This window comes from Lacerta agilis, chromosome 14 (genome assembly GCF_009819535.1).
Source record: "Lacerta agilis isolate rLacAgi1 chromosome 14, rLacAgi1.pri, whole genome shotgun sequence".
NCBI classification, from domain to species: domain Eukaryota; kingdom Metazoa; phylum Chordata; class Lepidosauria; order Squamata; family Lacertidae; genus Lacerta; species Lacerta agilis.
This window is the reverse complement of record NC_046325.1, coordinates 29,647,826-29,666,439: the sequence shown is the minus strand read 5'-3', so window position 1 is coordinate 29,666,439 and position 18,614 is coordinate 29,647,826. Positions and strand designations below refer to the sequence as shown.

Here is an 18,614-nt window from a genome sequence, read left to right as displayed (position 1 = left end):
AGATTTTTTTCAATGAATACAGGGACACTTTTCAACTTCAATGGATTTTGTATGGGGACTGATTTGTAAATCCAGGGACTGTCCCCGGGAAATGGGGACATCTGGTAACAAATAGATAGATAGATAGATAGATAGATAGATAGACAGACAGACAAGGCAAGTGGCTGGAGGTGGGGGTAGTCATCAACAGCACAGCACACAGGGGAGGGAGGTTTAACCCTTTCCTCCTCAGCTATGATCTTGGCAAGTATCACACCACTCCAATGGAAATTAGTATTAGGAGGGCAGGACTCCATCAGTGCCAATACTGATTTCTGCAGTACTTCTCCTCCTCTCTCTGATGATTATGGCTGGGTGGGGAAGAAAGGATTCAACTTGCTCTTGTACTGCAGTGACATTGACTATCCCACCTGATATTTTATTTTAGAAAGCCTGCAATGTGATTGCTCATCACTGCATTAACATACCATGCATTTATACCTGAAGCTGAATGCATGATCATGGGCCAATTGCTACATCTCAGCCTGGCTTACATCATAGGGCTAATATGAGGATAAATGGGTGGGGAAGAAAGGTTTTTTTTTTCTTGGGGGCTATAAATGGAATAAATAAATAAATCATAGTCTGAAGTTCGACTCTTTCCCAACACCCACGACAAGGGTCTTTCCCTAGTCTTATTCTTCTTAGTCCTTTAAATTAAGAGGTGCTGGTAGTTGGCATTAAATCTGAAATCTTATTCTGCCATTGAGCTATGGCTGTGATTGGAGCTTGAGAACAAAGATTAAGGTAACTGGGGTTTACAGGAGGGGCCTGAGAAAGATGCCCTTCACCTCATCTCACACCCAAATTGTGCAACTTTTCCAGAGCTTAAACCACATGAAGAATGGTTGTACCAAGACAAAGTTCCTTTGTGCACATGCAGAGTGGATCCCCATCACAACTGAGTAGCCGCAGCAAGGCCCCATTGCACTTCCAGAATTTAGATTTTGTGACTTCAAAGCAGGCTAAGGCTGCGTACACATACTATGACTTTAAAGCACATTCGAAGCATATTTGATCCCTCAAAGAATTCTGGGCATTGTAGTTTGTTAAGGGTTTCTGGGAATTGTAACTCTGTGAGGGTAGACTAAAGTGCCCAGAATTCTTTGAGGGAAAGAATGTGATTCAAATGTGCTTTAAATATATAGAGTGCACACACCCTTGGGTTCTGCAGTTCATTCTTATTTCAGAAGCCGATTACTGCAGTTCTGAGAATGGAGGAGTTGCCGTTTGCCAGGTCTCTGGAGGTCTTGGTTCAAACTCCCACTGTTGCAGGACTGAGGTGAAGTCACTGTTACTTTGAAAAGCAGGTGGAATCTGACAAGATTAAATTAGGAAGCAAGGAGTTCAAACCTAGTGACCTCCATTTGCTTAGCACGCTGCCAGGAGAAAGCAATGGCTGGCTAGCAACTGCATAAGTTTCCTCATTAGTCAAAGGCCTCATGTTAGCATGAGACACTTCGTCAAGCTGCTTAATGAGCCCCCTGGGAAACCGAGGCTAAGAAATAAAGGTGCATCCAATAGCAAGCAGCAGCAGAGACAGGGTATGGGATTAGCTACAGGAGGAGGAGCCTTGCAGCATGGCAGAGAGAGAACAGGCTTCATTTAGTTCAGGGATGGAGAGCCTGTAGCGCTCAAGGTGGTACTGGACTCCAACTCCCATCAGCCCCAGCCTGCAGGGCCAATGGTCAGGAATGATGGGAACTGCAGTGCAACAACATGTGGAGTGCTACGGGCTCTTCTACACCCCTGATTTAGTTGATTTAAAAACAAAATTTGGAGCCACTCTGAAATCAGCTACTGGCGTGTGTGTGTGTGTGTGTATGTGTGTGTGATGAAACTAATACTGACCTACCCTATAAAATCACTGTGAGGTCTGTTGAGATAATAAAGTGCTATAAAATTATGTTTTTTCCCATTGTTGTTATAATAACTGTGCCCCCCCGAGGATGTGCAAAGTTATCTTCTGTTACAACTTCGTAGCCAAGTCACCTTGCACCCATTAGGGGTGATGATGCGTGAGGTATTTCTCGAAGTTGCTTATCATTTCTGTGGCGCTTCATCATGTGCAAATCACTTCTTGTAATGAGCACATTCCTCCTTGCAAGAGCAGAAGGGGCCTGCTTCAGATCAGGCAGTTCAGAGGGTGGCACCTCCAGGCAGGCATCTCTTTTTAGAAAGAGGCTGCTCAGCAATTCCAGCTGAAAAGGCCTGAGGCCCTTCTCAGCATTCACCTCTTCCCGATTCAGAGGGGCAGATTTAAAGGCAGACTCACCACAGGGACGTTGAAGGCATAGAGGAGGTCAAAGGGCAAGGCTGCAATCAAGTCCACAAAGAACCAAGTTGCCACATAGTGGAGGCAGATCGAACGGGTGTCATAGACCACTTGGCCCGACTGGCTGACATACGTGGTGCGAAAGTTCAGAATAATGTCTATCAGAAAAAAGAGGCAGTAGGTTCATAAACTATATGTGTGCTCCTGGGCACGTCCCCCAACCCAAGCAGTGCCAAGGCCACTTCTTCCACATGAAGAGGGACATGTGGAAGCCTTATGTCAAATCAAATGTGCAAGCACAACGTCACACCTTAACAACAAACAACAACAACGCAAAGGCATACATAGATCACTTCCTAGTTCAGGTGTAGGGAACCTTTTGCCTGCCAGATGTTCCTGAACTACAACTCCCATCATCCCTGGCCACTGGCTGGTGAGAGTTGTAGTTTAGGAACATCTGGCAGGCGAAAGGTTCCCCATACCTGTCCTGCATCAAGCGAAAGGGCCACCCAGCCCCAGGCTCTGCCTCCAAAGGAAGCTGGAGATAGTCCTACACAGTTTCTTCTCCCTAGCATCTAGTACAGGTGTACTACCTCTAGATTCTGCTAAACTACAGTACCCAATGACCAAGGGATGATGGAAGTTGTAGTTTAGCAACCTCTGGAGGGATAGCAGTTCTCCACCATCTATTAATCACCATTAATAATACCTGAGGAAACGTTGGAATTTCAATTCTGCTGCACGTCGAAATCCATTTTGAGTCACCCTCTATCTCTCCCCATCAGGTCACTTTGGAAACTTGCAGATTTGTGAAGGTGCCTGAGAATCTCTAACACAGTATTTGCAGTAGCACCACGAACTATGATTCCCAGAATTCACTGGGGGAAGCCAGGCATGTACCAGGTGTGATTAGTAGAAATCTAAGAGTCGCACAGTCCCAATTTTCTCCTTTCCTGCCCATCAGTATCCAGTATAGCTGAATGTATTCTACTGTGTTATGCTGCCGATATGGAGCCAATGAAAAGCTGTAAGGAGGCTGCTGTTCCTGACCTACCCACTCACTAAACCCATGTAGATATGTGGCATCTCATCTAACACCTCAAAGGGAAGTCTAATGCAACCCCACACCCCAGGGAAGGGAACTCCTTGTGGATGTTCTCAGAATCCCCATCCAGCATGACCAATGGTCAGGGCTGTTCTTTGACAACCTGGAAGTTGCAAAAAGGATATTAGTAGGCAAGAGCATTTGTTCAGCTGATTTATTATTATTATTATTATTATTATTATTATTATTATTATTATATGTACTTTTTTGTTTATTTTATAAACTGCCTTGTGATCTTCGGATGAAGGGTGGTATAGAAATAGTAGTAATAGTAGTAGTAGTAGTAATAGTTATACAATCATACCTTGGATTACAAACGCTGCGGGTTGCGCGTTTTCGGGTTGCGGACCACGCCGAACCCGGAAGTACCAGAACAGGTTACTTCCAGGTTTTGGCACTCGCAGAAATGCAAAATGACATCACATGCATGCTCAGAAACGGTGCTTCAGGCTGTGAACACTGGGTTGCGAACATGCCTCCTGCACAGATCACGTTCGCAACCCGAGGTATGACTGTAGGACTAATAATAGGAATTGTAGCCCAGCAATATCTGGAAGGCCACATGTTCCCAATCCTGGCTATAAATGGAGTGAGCCCCATTTAATTCAGTGGGGAATCACTTCTGAACAGACATGACTGTAACTGCCCTGTAACTGTTGTAAACGGAAGAGGAAACGTGGCATAATTTAATAACAATTGAGGGTCCTTGAAAATTAAGCATTTTCTTTATTTTGCATCATATTTGTTACATGAACTTTGACACCGGTGGTAGTTTAGTAGAGCTGGGGCAAAACACCAGCACTTCATTTCACAGCAGCGTCAATGACGTCATAATCTGGGCATTCTCTGCATGCCAAATTAATAAGCTTTTCTCAGAGTGAAACCCCCCAAATCAGCTAAATGGAGGAAGAGGTATGTTATGCTAGCATGCATGGCAAAGAGTTGAGGCCCGGGGCTTATCCACACTTGTTCTGCTGCTTTCCCCAAGGGAAAACCGCTTTTTGACGTTCAATCAGAGCAATTTGGAATTTAGCACTTAAAGAGTGGTTTTCCCTGGGGAAAAAGTGAAGCAAGGGCAAAACCACTTGGACACATGCCTAGAAAGTGCAGGTCAAGTGGAAAACTGCTCAGACCCATGTTTTCTAGGCACAGAACAAATGGAAGTGTGGTGCAGTGGTTAGGGTACTGGGACAAAACATGGGAGACCAGAGTTCAAATCCTCACTCAGCTAGACCTTCGGCTAGACACTGTCTCTAGGCCTAACCTACCTCACACAGTTGCCGTGTGGGTAAAATGGAGAGGGGAAGAATCACATATGGCTCAGACAGAAATATATATAACCTATGGATAATAATCGTAATCATAATAAACCGAAACTGTCATCTAGAAAATTCCCAGAGTCCCTTTCTTAGACCAACCAAAATGTCAGAAAACTGCAAGCAAGCTTTTGTGTTCAACAGAACTCTTAATCAGGCTGGATGTTAAAGCAGGTACAGAAGGAGTAAAAAAAAACCTGGCTTGGCACTGAAGCCTCAATACCGTCAACGGTGAAAAGTTCATCTTTGTTGTACAGTTGTACCTCTTGTTACGAATGCTTCAGGATGTGTACAACACGGATTACGAACGTGCCGAACCCAGAAATAATGGAACGCGCGGCGCTTCGCGCATGCGCGCCAAATGACATCACGCACATGCGCAGAAGCGCTGAATCGTGTCATGCACATGCGCAGATGTGTCAGTTCAGGTTACGCACGTCACAGGTTACGAATGGGGCTCCAGAATGGATGCCATTCGTAACCAGAGGTACCACTGTATAGCCCTGTGCTCACATCTTACATTCACCCCCCCCCCGAGAATCCTGGGAACTGTAGTTCACCTCTCACAGATCTACAATGCCCAGCACCTGTAGCAAACTACAGTTCCCATGATTCGGGGCGGGGTGTTTAAATGTATGGTGTGTATGCACTGCCTTAGAAAGGCAGTGTGGCTAACACAGACTGCAATGAAGGGCACCTCCACTGCAGCGTTGTTTGATACCCACTGCACATCCCTGTGCAGGTTTCAGCGAGCTAGATCGCCCCTATTGCCCACAAGCAGCAGCCCCAACCCAATGGCACCCGGGTAAAGCACAGCTTTGCAATCCTCACCAACGATGAAGAGCATCTCGACAACAATGTCGCTGACGATGGTGCTGCGGGCGGCCGCCAAGCTATCCTCTGTGTCAGTGAAGCAGACGTTGTACGGAACGGTCACGGCCACATAGAAAGTGGCCAGGAGGATGAGCCAGTCCCACAGGGCCTTGAAGATACTGTAGTGGAGGAGGATGAAGCGCGATTTCTGCACCGAGGCTACTTTGTACTCTGGCACGGAGGGCTTGTTCTCAAAGACGTCCTGGAGGGCAAAGGAAACAAGAAACCCCTTTTGAGCTCCCTGCACCTTAGACCTTGGCGCCACAGGGGTGGTGACAAGACCTTCATCACCAAAGGGTCGCATTCCCCTTGCAGGCATCTCTTTGGGGGCTGTGTGCTAGTAGTGGACACGGGCTCCAGAATCAGTGCAACTCATCAAGGCCGTGAGCCCTGCGGTTTGGACAATGGCTGATACACTGCCTCTGCATGTGGAGGCTTCATTTAGCTATCCTGGAAATTCCGATCAGCTAAATAGCTGTGGGAGGTGTGGTGGAATCTATGAATGTGGTTTGGAAACTCAGGGCCTGCCTTTAATCCCAACTTGGAATGCGGGACCCATATTATCACCAGCACCAAATTCACAACCATCTATGTCTTTCTCCTCCTCCTCTGTGTGTTCCCTTCCCAACTCCTCCCCCTCTTAAAACAACAACAACAACCCTACAACCTTGAGACAAAAGAAGAAAATGATGATGGGTCCCCACCCTCAGTTGGGGCTTGTGGGTCAGGACCCACCAGTGATCTATGACTGCATCAGAGAGACAGAGAGAAGCCTTGAGGAACGCCAAAATAATGCCAGCAGTGCAGATTGCAAGCTACAGTCGTACCTTGGATGCCAAACGCCTTTGTACTCGTACATTTTGGCTCCCGAACGCCGCAAACCCGGAAGTGAGTGTTCTGGTTTGCTAACGTTCTTTGGAAGCCGAACCTCCGACGGTGCTTCGCTTGGGTTTCCAAATGTTTTGGAAGTCGAACAGACTTCCGGAACGGATTCTGTTCAGCCTCCAAGGTACGACTGTATTGTACAAAATTCTATCTTCTCTTACTGCTTTGTTTTCCAAATAGTAGCCAGTTCTGGAAATCAGAAGGCAGGGGGCTTTGTGCCTTCTCCCTATACAGTACTTTGCACTGTCTTTACCCATTGGGATAATCCTCTGCGATCCCTTTGGGATCACTTGGTTTGTAGGCATATCTCCCACCCCACCCCCGAAAAAAAGCTCCTTAGAACACACACACACACTCCATCCCAAGTGTGGATGAGGAATAGGAAGCCAGACTCCTGCAAGGCTTGGCAACCATTATCAGCTTTGTGTTAAGTAAAGTCTCTGGATTTGCTCATGGCAGGGAAGGGGTTTGTTTTGTACCCAGCCTGTATCTGGATTGTATGGTTTGCAAGAGCAGCTGCTGTGGCTGCTGTTCAACCGTGTCTCCCCTGCAGACCGCCAGCCCCCAACCACTACCACCCTCCTTCCCTCAAACAGACCAAAGCCCTTTAATCTGCACTGGCATTGGGTCATTGGCGGGAGGGGGCACGGGGAACAGCTGTCAAGGCATGAAGAGCACCAGAGGAAAAGAACAGAGGTCTTGGCTGGTAAGGGGTGGGCTCACAATAGGGTTGGCTTTTGCAGCTACTTCCAACCCCCCACCCCCACCCCCACCCTAAACCACCCCCAATATGCACAGGTAACAAACTTCACCAAGTCCTACAGCAAAATCAAGCAAACAGCTCTCGCATAAACAATCTAGGAACGAGCTTAAAAACCCGACGACTGGTTTCAAAATCAGAACAAGCCTCTCTCCCCAAAGCAGAAGACCATTGCCCGCACTGCTTATGCAATGAAAGGAAGAGTCTTGAAATAGACTAAGACTGAGCAGATGCCATACATTTAAAATATGCCCCCCGCCAATACTGGGAACTGTAGTTCTATTGGGGGATAAACTGGTGGTAAGAATGTGCTTTAAATGTAAGGTGTGTGCAAAACCTTATGTAGAACTGCCTTACTGCTCCCCAGTGTAACAATGGGTTAGGCAGCACCAAGAGCAGCAGTAATAAAACAAGCCAATTCTCTCTTTGCCTTTTGCAACCCAGCAATAAAGACATCAGACCCAACCTTAGCCCTTGGTCAACCAAGTAAGTGACCCTACGAGATGTGGGTTCACACTCACTCTCTCCCTGCTAGGAAACAAGGAATCTATGTTGAGTCTCAAGATCGGGTCCCACCTGTTACCCTTCACCCTAACAAGACTTTGTGCTAGACCTCGTGGTTTTACACTGCAGAACAGAGCATCTCTGAGCATGCCTAGAGCTCTTTCTCGTCGTCTCAGGGGTGAGGAAACTGTGGCCTTCCAGGGGTTGCTAGGTGACTACAGCTCACATCATCCCCGGTCATTGGCCATGCTGACGGGGGGGTGGGGCGGCGGAAGTTGGGACTCCAACAATATTTGGAGGGCCGCAGATTACCCAACTGCTATGGTACAGAAATAGCTTGGATGGCAGTAGTGGCTGGTGACATAGGCAAAAATGGATGAAGCAATTTAATTTTACCTTTGTTAAGCACTCAGCTATACAGCTGCAAATAAAACATTTTAAGTGTGTTGTAAGGTGCATTATACAAATGTGGCACTAGATGGCGATGGTGAGCTATGGCAAATTCAATATATATTTTTCAAAACTTTTTTTAAAAAAGCATTTACACAATGTTTTTTTTTTTAATATGTGTGTATATTCTACCTAAGTAGGATAGTTTCTACACACACACACACACACACCCCTTCATCCAGGAAAACATTATGCACTATCAGAATTCAAGGACATATTCCAGCCAGGCAAGAACACTCAAGGAGGGCATGAAGCAATGCAGGTGAGGGGGTGTGGCCTGAGGAGAGTCGCAAGGGCCTTAGAGAGAGGCATGGAGGAACTCATTTGGTCCCCAGCCCAGCCCCACCTCTGCTGCAGCCAATCCAGCTCCTGGGTTTATAGACTTCCTGATAGATCTGAGTCCCTGCATATTTCTATTATGATGCAATACCACACACTTAAATCCAGGGTGAGTAACCTCAGACTCAGGGGCCCTTCCAGCCTCTCTATCTGGTGCTTGAAACTCTCTCCAGACCACACCCCTCTCACTGCCCTTAATTCACTCCCCCCAGGTGCTTTAAACTGGCTAGAAAGTGTCCTTGAACTCTACGCCTCTTGCATTACCATACAACCATAGAGTTGGAAGGGACCTCAAGGGCCATCTAGTCCAACCCCCTGCAATACAGGAATCTCAGCTAAAGCATCCATGGCAGGTGGCCATCCAACCTCTGCTTAAAAACCTCCATGGAAGGAGAGTCCACCCCCAATCATGGGAGTCTGTTCCACTGTGGAACAGCTCTTACTGCCAGGAAGTTCTTCCTGATGTTTAGTTGGAATCTCTAACAAAACTCCACAAGGCCCCAAATCAGGCGGTGGGCAGTCCTTGCCTCGTTTTGCTCTGCCTGGGCTACTCTTTGCTCCTCTCGGTCTTGAGGACACGTGCCTGTTGGGTTGCACTCACTGCTGGGAGAAATCGCAGAGCTGCCTCGCAGGGTGACCCTCAGCAAAGGCCGTGGCATTAATGGCCTTCAAAGTGATGGGCTTAATGCTATTAACACTGCAAGCCACTGGCGGCTGCCCAAAATCATATCTGTGGGCTGCACATCTCTGGGGTTTTTTTTCTCTGCTAAGAGAGAGCATGTGAATGACCCCACAACACCATCAGTTAATCCACAGAATTTTTTTTTTAAGCCTCTAAGGGCCCCTCCGGAATGCCGTTTTTCGTGAGAGTGCACTATTGCAATCGACACAATAATAACAGCGACTATTGTGCAATGCTTCATCAATGCAACTGCAGCATTGCCGCCTGGAGGGGCAGCCTTGCACTATAGAGTACACCATGGTGTAGAGGTTAGAGTGTCAGACTAGGGCCTGGGAGACCAGAGTTCAAATTCCCACTCAGCCATGAAGCTCACTGGATGACCTTGGGCCAGGCACTGCCTCTCAGCCTAACCTACCTCAAAGGGTTGTTCTGAGGAGAACATGGAGGGGGGGGGAAGCTATTCCCTTCCCAGAGTTAACAATTTTCAGAGTACCATAGTTTAGCAGTCAGTCCATCTTCACAGAGAACACTGGGAAAGGTTGCCCCGTGAGGAGAATTAGGGAGTCTCCTAAGAAACTCTCAGCTCCTTTAGCAAACTACAGCTCCCATAATACTCTGGGGGAAGCCGCGGCAACATAGTGCTTTAAATGTATGGCGTTGTGGCCCCAGTCTTTTCCGTGCACACCCATCCTTAAAAGGTCCCTCATTCAGAACGGAACAATGACCTCTCAGAACAAGCTGTTTGTGGAGAGCAGGGACAGAGGTGTACGCCTGCCAGTATGCAGACAGTTGCATAGTTAGGGTCACAAGGATCAACCAGCCACCACAACCCCCTCCTCAAAGGGCAGAACAAGCAAATCATCTTTACACTGTTGATCTTCATCTCTGTCCGCTCCTTCTTGGTGAATTGGCTGGCAAGGTGGTGCAAGGCTGTGCGGCCTTGTTTCCTGGCTGCCCGCAGATGGGAGCTCCCTGCCTTCTTACAGCGGTGCTTTTCTGGAAGAAGAGAAAGAGTGGGACGGGTCAGGCTCAAAATTCTGATCTTAGAGGGGAACACCTTGTTTTATGTGGATTCTGACATTGCCGTGCTGTATCCATCCCTCTTGGCTTTCCTTCCTGTTCCTGCTTCTCAGGCTCCGTACCTCCAACCTAAAATGCTGACCTCAGAATCATATGTGTGGTTGGGGGGGAAAAAACCAAAAGTGGCAGTTAGTTGCCTCTTTGGGGCAAACTCTGCTAGCCATGGATGTGATTCTGTGGAGTGTTGACAAACCTGTCAGCTATAGGGTACTCATAAACAAGGCAGTTTTGAAAGCAAAGTGCTAGGTTGGCTGCAGGTCTCTAACCATAGGAAAAGAGCTAGATGGAACCTTGTGGGTTGATCAAAGCTGTCAAGTTTCAGATTTGAAAATAAGGGATCAGTAGTCTCACCTATCCCGGGGACAGTCACATGTCAGTGGCAGGCGGAGCCAGAAGCAAAAGTGGGTGGAGCAGCAATGTAAACTCCAAGCGGGCTCAGGCTCAGAGCGGAGCAAAGAGGAGGGCAGCCATGTGCTCCACGCAATGGAGCCCCATCGTCTTCTTGTCTGATCCCATCAAAACAGGACAGGAAGCAGCAGCTGCTCAAAGGCAGCCAGGCTCCGCCCGCCAGCTAACCCTATTGGCCGGCTGAGGGGCTCGGCGGCAGCAGATAGGGGCTGATGCAGGGGGAGGAATACACCCCCCTGTAAGCACGGGAAACGGCTCCCACTTGCTTTGAGGGCTGAGGCTTTTCTCTCCAAGTAGGCGAGGTCTTCCCACCCAGTCCCTGGCCAGCAGGGGAGGAGCTGCTTCCATTAAAAACGGGAAATTTAAGGGAAATTAAAAATAAGGGAGAGCAGCGGGAAACTGCTTGAAATAAGGGAGAATCCCGGGGAAAACGGGATACTTGACAGCACTGGGGTTGATTCCGTCCAACAGGCTGTTAATGACAGAAAGTCTAATTACATCACTCTGAATACAGATGAAGTAAATCATCTGTTTGATTTACTTCCATCTGGATGTCGCTACAGGGCTTTATATACAAAAATGGCTAGGCACAGGAACAGTTTCTTCCTTTGCGCCATTAAATTGTTATATTCGTAGTTATGTAGCGGAAGGGGAGGCAGTTATGGGTAGGGTTCCTTTGCAGTGTTATTGTATTGTGAGTGGAATCGTGTTGTATAAGGTACGTTTATACTGCAATGTAGCCAAAGCAAAATTCCAAGTATGTTGGTACTTGGCCAATAAAATTTTTCCTATTCCTATCATATTCCTATACCCTGCAACATGCTAGATGCAACAAGCAGTGAGTCAACATGTGATATCAGCTCATTCTGTTGGGACACAGAGCCCTGTCATGATGACACAGTAAAGCAGGTGGAAGAGGAGAGGTGCGGAGAGGCCAGACAAAGGCCTGCGAATGGAGGGGTGCCCTGTTTGTCATCCCTTGCCCCCCCTCCTGGGAAGCTCACCAAGCCTTCTGTAGCCTGGAACCAGGTGTGTGGATGCACCTGAATAGGATGCAGATATGGGTAACCTGAAGAAGCTCCATCAAGCCTAGAGTGATAAGAGAACGTTCCAGGAACACCCTCTTCACTGTGAGATTTCTTTTATTTGGGGGGAGGGTGCATGTGACCTGTGAGTTTGTTTGGGCTCTGGCTGAGAGTGGAGGTCGAAAGTTGTTGTACAGGGAGGTGCGTTTACAAGAAGAAGGAACTGACACCAGTATGGATGATTTTATCGTGTCCTTTTTCTAAATTCATTGTTGTTTCCGCACATTGCTTGGAAATACGTTTTCATATTAAGCAGTACTGAAATGGTCTAAATAGAATGATAATAATTATAAAAAAAAAAATCTTTCCCGAAGCTATTTCGGTCAAAGAATTACCCGCCCTGTTCTGTAGTGATGGAACATCTCTGGATGTAAGGATAGTGGTGACCTTAATCTAAGAACAGCTGCTCTTCTAACCCCATGGTTGTCTTCCTCAGCTAATCCAAACAAACGCTTCTACAGCTTGCTTTCAGTCCGACAGTGATGAAGGAAAACCTCACAGGAACCTCAAGCAGCCTTCCAAAAGAAGAGTTTGGATTTGATACCCTGCTTTATCACTACCCCAAGGAGTCTCAAAGCGGCTAACCATCTCCTTTCCCTTCCTCCCCCACAACAAACATGAGCGAGGCTGAGAGACTTCAGAGAAGTGTGACTAGCCCAAGGTCACCCAGCAGCTGCATGTGGAGGAGAGGGGAATCGAACCCGGTTCACCAGATTACGAGTCCACTGCTCTTAACCACTACACCACACTGGCTCTCCCTACTCCCATTCATGGGAAGTCTTTCCGGCAGCAGTTTGAGCAATGGCCAGCCGGATGCCTGGGGGGACCCTGACTGCAACAGCAACTCTTTCCCCACTTGCGATTCCCAGCGACAGTTGCCTCTCAAAGCGGAGGCAGAACCTGGAACGAGGACGGAGACTGCAGCTCCCATCACCCATCACCAAGGGCCATGCAGCTAGACTGCTGGCAGCTGGAGTTCCAACAATACTGGGAAGGCTGCAGGTTCTTGCTGAAAGGGGGTGGGCATCTCCTGGTGCAGGCATAGACTATGCCTTTCCCTTTGAGAGAAAGAGATGCACTCACACATCGCAGACGAAGCCTTGCAGAGTGGGGAAGGAGATGCCCAAACCAGCTTGGAGCCAACAGCTGCTCTCTTAAGGCGTACCCCTCGCTCGGTGTGTTCTTCCGCCAAGGAGCACTGCCACCCCACCCATATGCTCTATCCTGGGTCTCGTGACCCTGTTTCCGGAGCCCCGCCTGCCTCCCCCACCGAGGCCTCACCCTCCTTCTTTTCACTCGACTGGCTCTTTCCATGGCTCTCGGTGATGTCCTTGAAGGAGAAGAGAAAAAGGACCACCTCGCCTTTCTCGTTCTTGATAGGTACGATGTCCAGCAGGCACCAGAAGGCTGTTCCTGCACCAGGGAGAAAAGGGAAAGAGCAGCATCACCATCTGCAGCGAGGAGCAGCAGCCCCTGCCACGCTCATCTGCAGCCCCCACAAACGCCTCCCTTGCTTCCTCAGGAGTATCTGAAGCTTTGGCAGCTTCAACCAGAATCAACCCCAGGGAATTTCGCCTGGATAGCTCAGTTGGTTAGAGTGTGGTGTTGATAATGCCAAGGTTGCAGGTTCGATCCCCGTATGGGACAGCTACAGATTCTGGCATTGCAGGGACCCTTCCAACTCTACGGTTCTATGAATTTCTTCCTGGTGGTTTCCTTCAAATGTGCCTTCATGCTTAAACTGCCCGTGATCAGCTTAGAATGGCTCTACGTTTTGGATGCTTCTTCTTACAAGGAAAAAGCAGCCTGCACATGCTCAAAGGCACTCTGTCCAAGTTTTTTTGGGGGGGGGAGGAGGGGGAATGAATTGTATCTTTCTTGGCAGTGGGCGCAGGAAGATACTTTGCACATGCTCAAAGGCGCTTTCTAAAACAAAAAAAGGACACCAACCCTATAGAAATGCCCTCGTATTGGCTTGATCACAGCTGCTATGATCTGATCCAAATGAGGTTGAGGAGGAAGGTGTAGCAATCGCATATCTGGTGCCTGGACTTGAGAGGGAAACTTTTTCAGCAGGGGGCCAGTCCACTGTCCCTCAGACCTTGTGGGGGGCCAGACTATATTTTGGGAAAAAAATAATGAACAAATTTCTATGCCCCACAAATAACCCAGAGATGCATTTTAAATAAAAGCACACATTCTACTCATGTAAAAACAAGCTGATCCCTGGACCGTCCGCGGGCCGGATTTAGGAGGCAATTGGGCTGGATCCAGCCCCCAGGGTTTAGTTTGCCTACCCATGGACTATATGGTGCAGTAGCAGCTTTTAAAAGTTAACACTCAAGTCTCAAGCTGATGTTGAAAGAGAATCAGTGAACGGCACAACACATCTGAACAAATGCTTCCAAGAAGTGACAGTAAATATCAATAGGCAAAAAGCTGTACGACCAGCGTAAAAACAGCAGCACCATTCTAGCAGATTAGAATAGCATTTGTACAAGAAACCATCAGAGTGCAAGAGGGATAAAACTAGAAACTTCTAATAATAGCCATTTCATCAGCACTATTCAGATATTTTTCTAGCCTGGTGATATGGTTCTTACCACTGGTTTTACTTTTTGATATTCCTCTCATGAGGACATTTGTTGAAATGTGCTGGATGATTAATTTTTATAAATACATCCTTTGGCAGCTGCTTGAGAATGACCTCTCTTTTCTTCTGTTTGGGCTATTTTAGGAGGACCGTTGTTTGTTTTTTAAAATGCAGCAGCAGCTAAGCCTTATTTGCTTAAGTAAATATAGGTAAAACGTGATAGTAATATTAATATTTCCTTGTGAGTGCGACTCACATCTTTTCTAGAATGGAGGTACGGTTCTTGTACGCTGCTATTTGTCCATTGGTATTTGACGTCTAGCCATAACACTGCAAGTGATAGGTTACGTGATGGCCTAGCCTCTAGCCTTCAGCAGCTGAGAAAGCTGTTATTTATTATCTGGTGGCGGGCAGCTGACAACCTCACAGAACCCAGGTTTAGGGAGAGAAAAGGGCTCATGAAAAAACAACTCTGTCTCTCCGTATCCCCACGCACTCCAAATGTAGCATCTAGAACAAGCACCACACTCTTCGCACCTGAAAGATTTGGAAGAGCTAATTGTGGAGGTAGTTTCAGAAGTTTGCCAAGCTCAAGCTGTTTCAACCAGGCAATATGAAGCAGTCTGCTTCAGCGGCAAGATCCACGACGGTGGAAGATCTGACTCCCAACAGATCGCCTGCTGCCAGCGCCACAGGAGAAGAAGCTATGGCGGTGGGTTCCGGGTCCTGGCAAGATCTCGCAGAGCTCTCATGATATCTTGTGAGGCTCTTGCCACATCTACCCAGAAGCCACTTCCCTGGAGCTGCCACGGGTGCCCCCTCAACCCCCTGCTGGCACCGCCATTGAAGAAGTGGCAGTGGCTTCCAGCAAGATCTCATGAGAGTTCCACAAGATCTCGCTGGAAACCAGAAGCCGCTGCCGCAGCAGCCATACAACCCCGGTAAACAAGGCTATGGCAGCTGGGCAGAACCTTCCCATTTCGCTTCGGTCGCTGAAACAGGACGGGCAGCACCTGTGTTAAGGGGTTTGTTGCTTAAAAACAACAACAGCCCAGCATCTTAAACCATGTCCGGGGGGGGGGGGAGGAATGCCAGTGGAACTCTGGAGATATGAGACATCCGCCCCTCACTGAGGAAGCGAGTGTTTCTCTGGACACATTATTTCCCTTGGGCTCTCCAGAGAACCCAGGACCCTAGCATTGTCTGCTATGTGCCAACAACACTTCATCAGTGTGTACCGAAGAAACCCAAATTCTACAATGTGTATAAATGACACAAGCCAGCCTATTCTAAGAATAAATTAACAACCTTAGAAAAACCCAGCTAGTCCAGCAGCCTGCCTATGGGAAGCCGGTGTGTAGGATCTGAATGCAGCGGCACTCTTCCCCACCAGTGATACCCAGCAATCCTCAGCCCCTGAGCTTAAATTGTGCTTAGCCCAACTCTGGCTTTTTTTTAGATTTCAGACTCTTTTAAGCCTGACCAGGGCTGGCCCAAGACATTATGGGCACAGCAATTAAAAACAACAACAACAACAAAAAACAATTGCCGTCAACCAAGCACTATAAAAAAAAGGACCAGCACTGATGCAACCTCAGCAGAGTCACCAATGGTTCAGGATGTGAAGTGTCCTAACCACAAAGCAAAATCCTGACAGTGTCCAAGCAGCCCATGCCTCTAGGGCGGGGAGCAATTTTCACACCAGGGGCCACATTTCCTTTTGGACAACCTTCCACATGCCAGTGATGGGCAGGGCCAGAGAGCTGATGCCAGGAGCAGTTGTCAGGAACAGGTCGGCAATGCCTCACACAGCGTCAGTGCACTTAGCTCTTTACAGTGGTACCTTGGTTCTCAAACTTAATCCGTTCCAGAAGTCTGTTCCAAAACCAAAGCATTCCAAAACCAAGGCATGCTTTCCCATAGAAAGTAATGCAAAACGGATTAATCCGTTCCAGACTTTTAAAAACAACCCCTAAAACAGCAATTGAACATGAATTTTACTATCTAACAAGACCATTGATATATAAAATGAAAGCAATAATCAATGTACTGTACTATAAAATGAAGAAGAAGAAGAGGAGGAGGAGGAGGAGGAGGAGGAGTTTGGATTTGATATCCCGCTTTTCACTACCCTAAGGAGTCTCAAAGCGGCTAACATTCTCCTTTCCCTTCCTCCCCCACAACAAACACTCTGTGAGGTGAGTGGGGCTGAGAGACTTCAGAGAAGTGTGACTAGCCCAAGGTCACCCAGCAGCTGCATGTGGAGGAGCGGAGACGCGAACCCGGTTCCCCAGATTACGAGTCTACCGCTCTGAACCACTACACCACACTGGCTATTGTAGATTATAAAAATTAAAATTATTATTTTTTCTTATTTGCACTGATGATAGTTATTGCTTGGATGGGGGGCTTTGATCCATTTCCGCAGTGACACAATCAATCAGTAGCTAAACTGGGTTCCACACAGTCACAAAAACAAATTAACCGAAAAAGCCTCAAAAACAAAAACGCATAATAAATAGCAAAAACAAAAGCGCCAAACTTATGGTAATCCATTCCAGAAGTTCATTTGACTTCTGAAATGTTTGAAAACCAAGGCACAGCTTCTGATTGGTACAGGTGCCCCGGAAACAATAGCCAACAGCCGCAGCGGACGTTCGGCTTCGGAAAAACATTCGGAAACCAGAACACTTACTTTCGGGTTATCGGCATTTGAGAACCAAGGCATTTGAGAACCAAGGTACCACTGTATTCAAAGAAACAAGCAACTCAGGAGGCCAGGCCTAGTGAGCACAGCAACTCTTCCAAGTAGATCTTGCCCCAATAAAGCAGTTGTGGGGACTGAAGTCCCCGCCCCCATAACCACAGTTCCCTAAGAGTCTTCCTCCCCTGGGTCCTTTCCAAGCAATATGAGACTAAGTCATCATGCCTGTCTCTGCTCCTCCTTCTTCATACCTCTTCTGGTCCTGGGAAACCAGGAGGGAGATAAGCTGGTTGCAGCAGGAGGGAGAGACCCTCTAGTTTCTTTACCAGCCTGACTCATCGCTACCTCTTGGCCCTGCTCCTCTCCAGCCTCTGATTCTGGACTGCTCACTGCCACAGACTCTTCCTCTTCAGCTTCTGACAGCGGAGCAGTAAAGTAATTTTTTCCTTTGCACAGCAGGCTTCTAGTTTCTTCACACTCACACAACCCTCTCTATCCTCTAACCAGGCAAGGTAGATGCACAGTCAGAGCCCCAGGGCACGCATTGCAGCCAGGCAAAAACACTCCAGGAGGGTGAAAAGCAGGGAGGAGGTCCCTAACTGGGGTCCTGCTCCATGTCCCTGTGGAGTCACTTCCATTCATCCACAGGGCTGTAAGCAAGCTTCCCACATCCCAGTTGCTGGCCAATCTCCAGATCCAAGCTGGCTCACATGGATAGAGGTGCTCCAGCAAATGACTATCTCCCAAGCTGCTAATATGTTAAAGTTAGCACCTTGAATTAGGCCCAGCAGCATACAAACAGCCTGCAGTGCCCGGAGGGGAAGGGAATCCCCCCAGGGGGCTCCCCCAAACTCACCACTCTTCTTGTAAAAGCAGACTTCAGCCTGGTACTCCTGCTTCCCCTCCAGCACTTTCTCGATGCGCTGCAGGACGGCTTCGCAGGTCTCGCTGCCGTAGAGGAAGCGGCAGCTGCAGTTCTTCTGCATGACTTCTGTCCGGGCAAAGCCAGTAAGGTCACAGAATCCGTCAGAGCAGTAGACGATGGGGAAGCCGCGATGCACCTGAGCGTTGGCCAGCAGGAAGTTGCTATCTGTGAGTGGGTGGAGAAGGGAGACCTTGAGTTGTTACGCCAGCATTGGCAGGTGGGCAGGGGAGAAGGAATTTGGGTGCTGATTTCACAGCCTTAAGAAGAGCCTGCTGGGTCAGGCCAGCGGCCCAGCTAGCCCAGCATCCTTTTCTCACAGCAGTCAACCAGATGCCCATGGGAAGCCTGCAAGCAGGATTCAAACACAAGAGCACTCTCCTCTCTGTTGGTTCCCAGCAACTGGTTTTCAGAAGCATTGCTTCCTTTGTGCTGTGGAAGCAGAGCATAGCCATCATGGCTAGTAACCCTTGACAGCCCTCTCCTCCAGATTTCTGTCAAGCTGGTGCTCTCCAGCTGGTGGGCTACAGCTCCCACCAACCAGGCAATCATGTTGACGGGAGTCGATGGGAGATTTAGTCCAACTGGAAGACA

General features: G+C 48.1%; 1 protein-coding gene across 1 annotated transcript in view; it reads right to left on the bottom strand.

Moving 5' to 3' along the window:
* The window catches only part of KCNH4 (potassium voltage-gated channel subfamily H member 4), a 50,680-nt gene that overhangs the window by 19,428 nt on the left and 12,638 nt on the right, over positions 1-18,614 (bottom strand). Inside the window, exons 2-6 of the mRNA XM_033169903.1 lie at positions 17,955-18,188; positions 13,083-13,214; positions 10,097-10,224; positions 5,567-5,810; positions 2,315-2,472 (exon numbers count right to left, since the gene is read on the bottom strand). Coding sequence (XP_033025794.1) covers positions 2,315-2,472; positions 5,567-5,810; positions 10,097-10,224; positions 13,083-13,214; positions 17,955-18,188 — 896 coding nt within the window. The remainder of the gene's footprint in view (positions 1-2,314; positions 2,473-5,566; positions 5,811-10,096; positions 10,225-13,082; positions 13,215-17,954; positions 18,189-18,614) is intronic.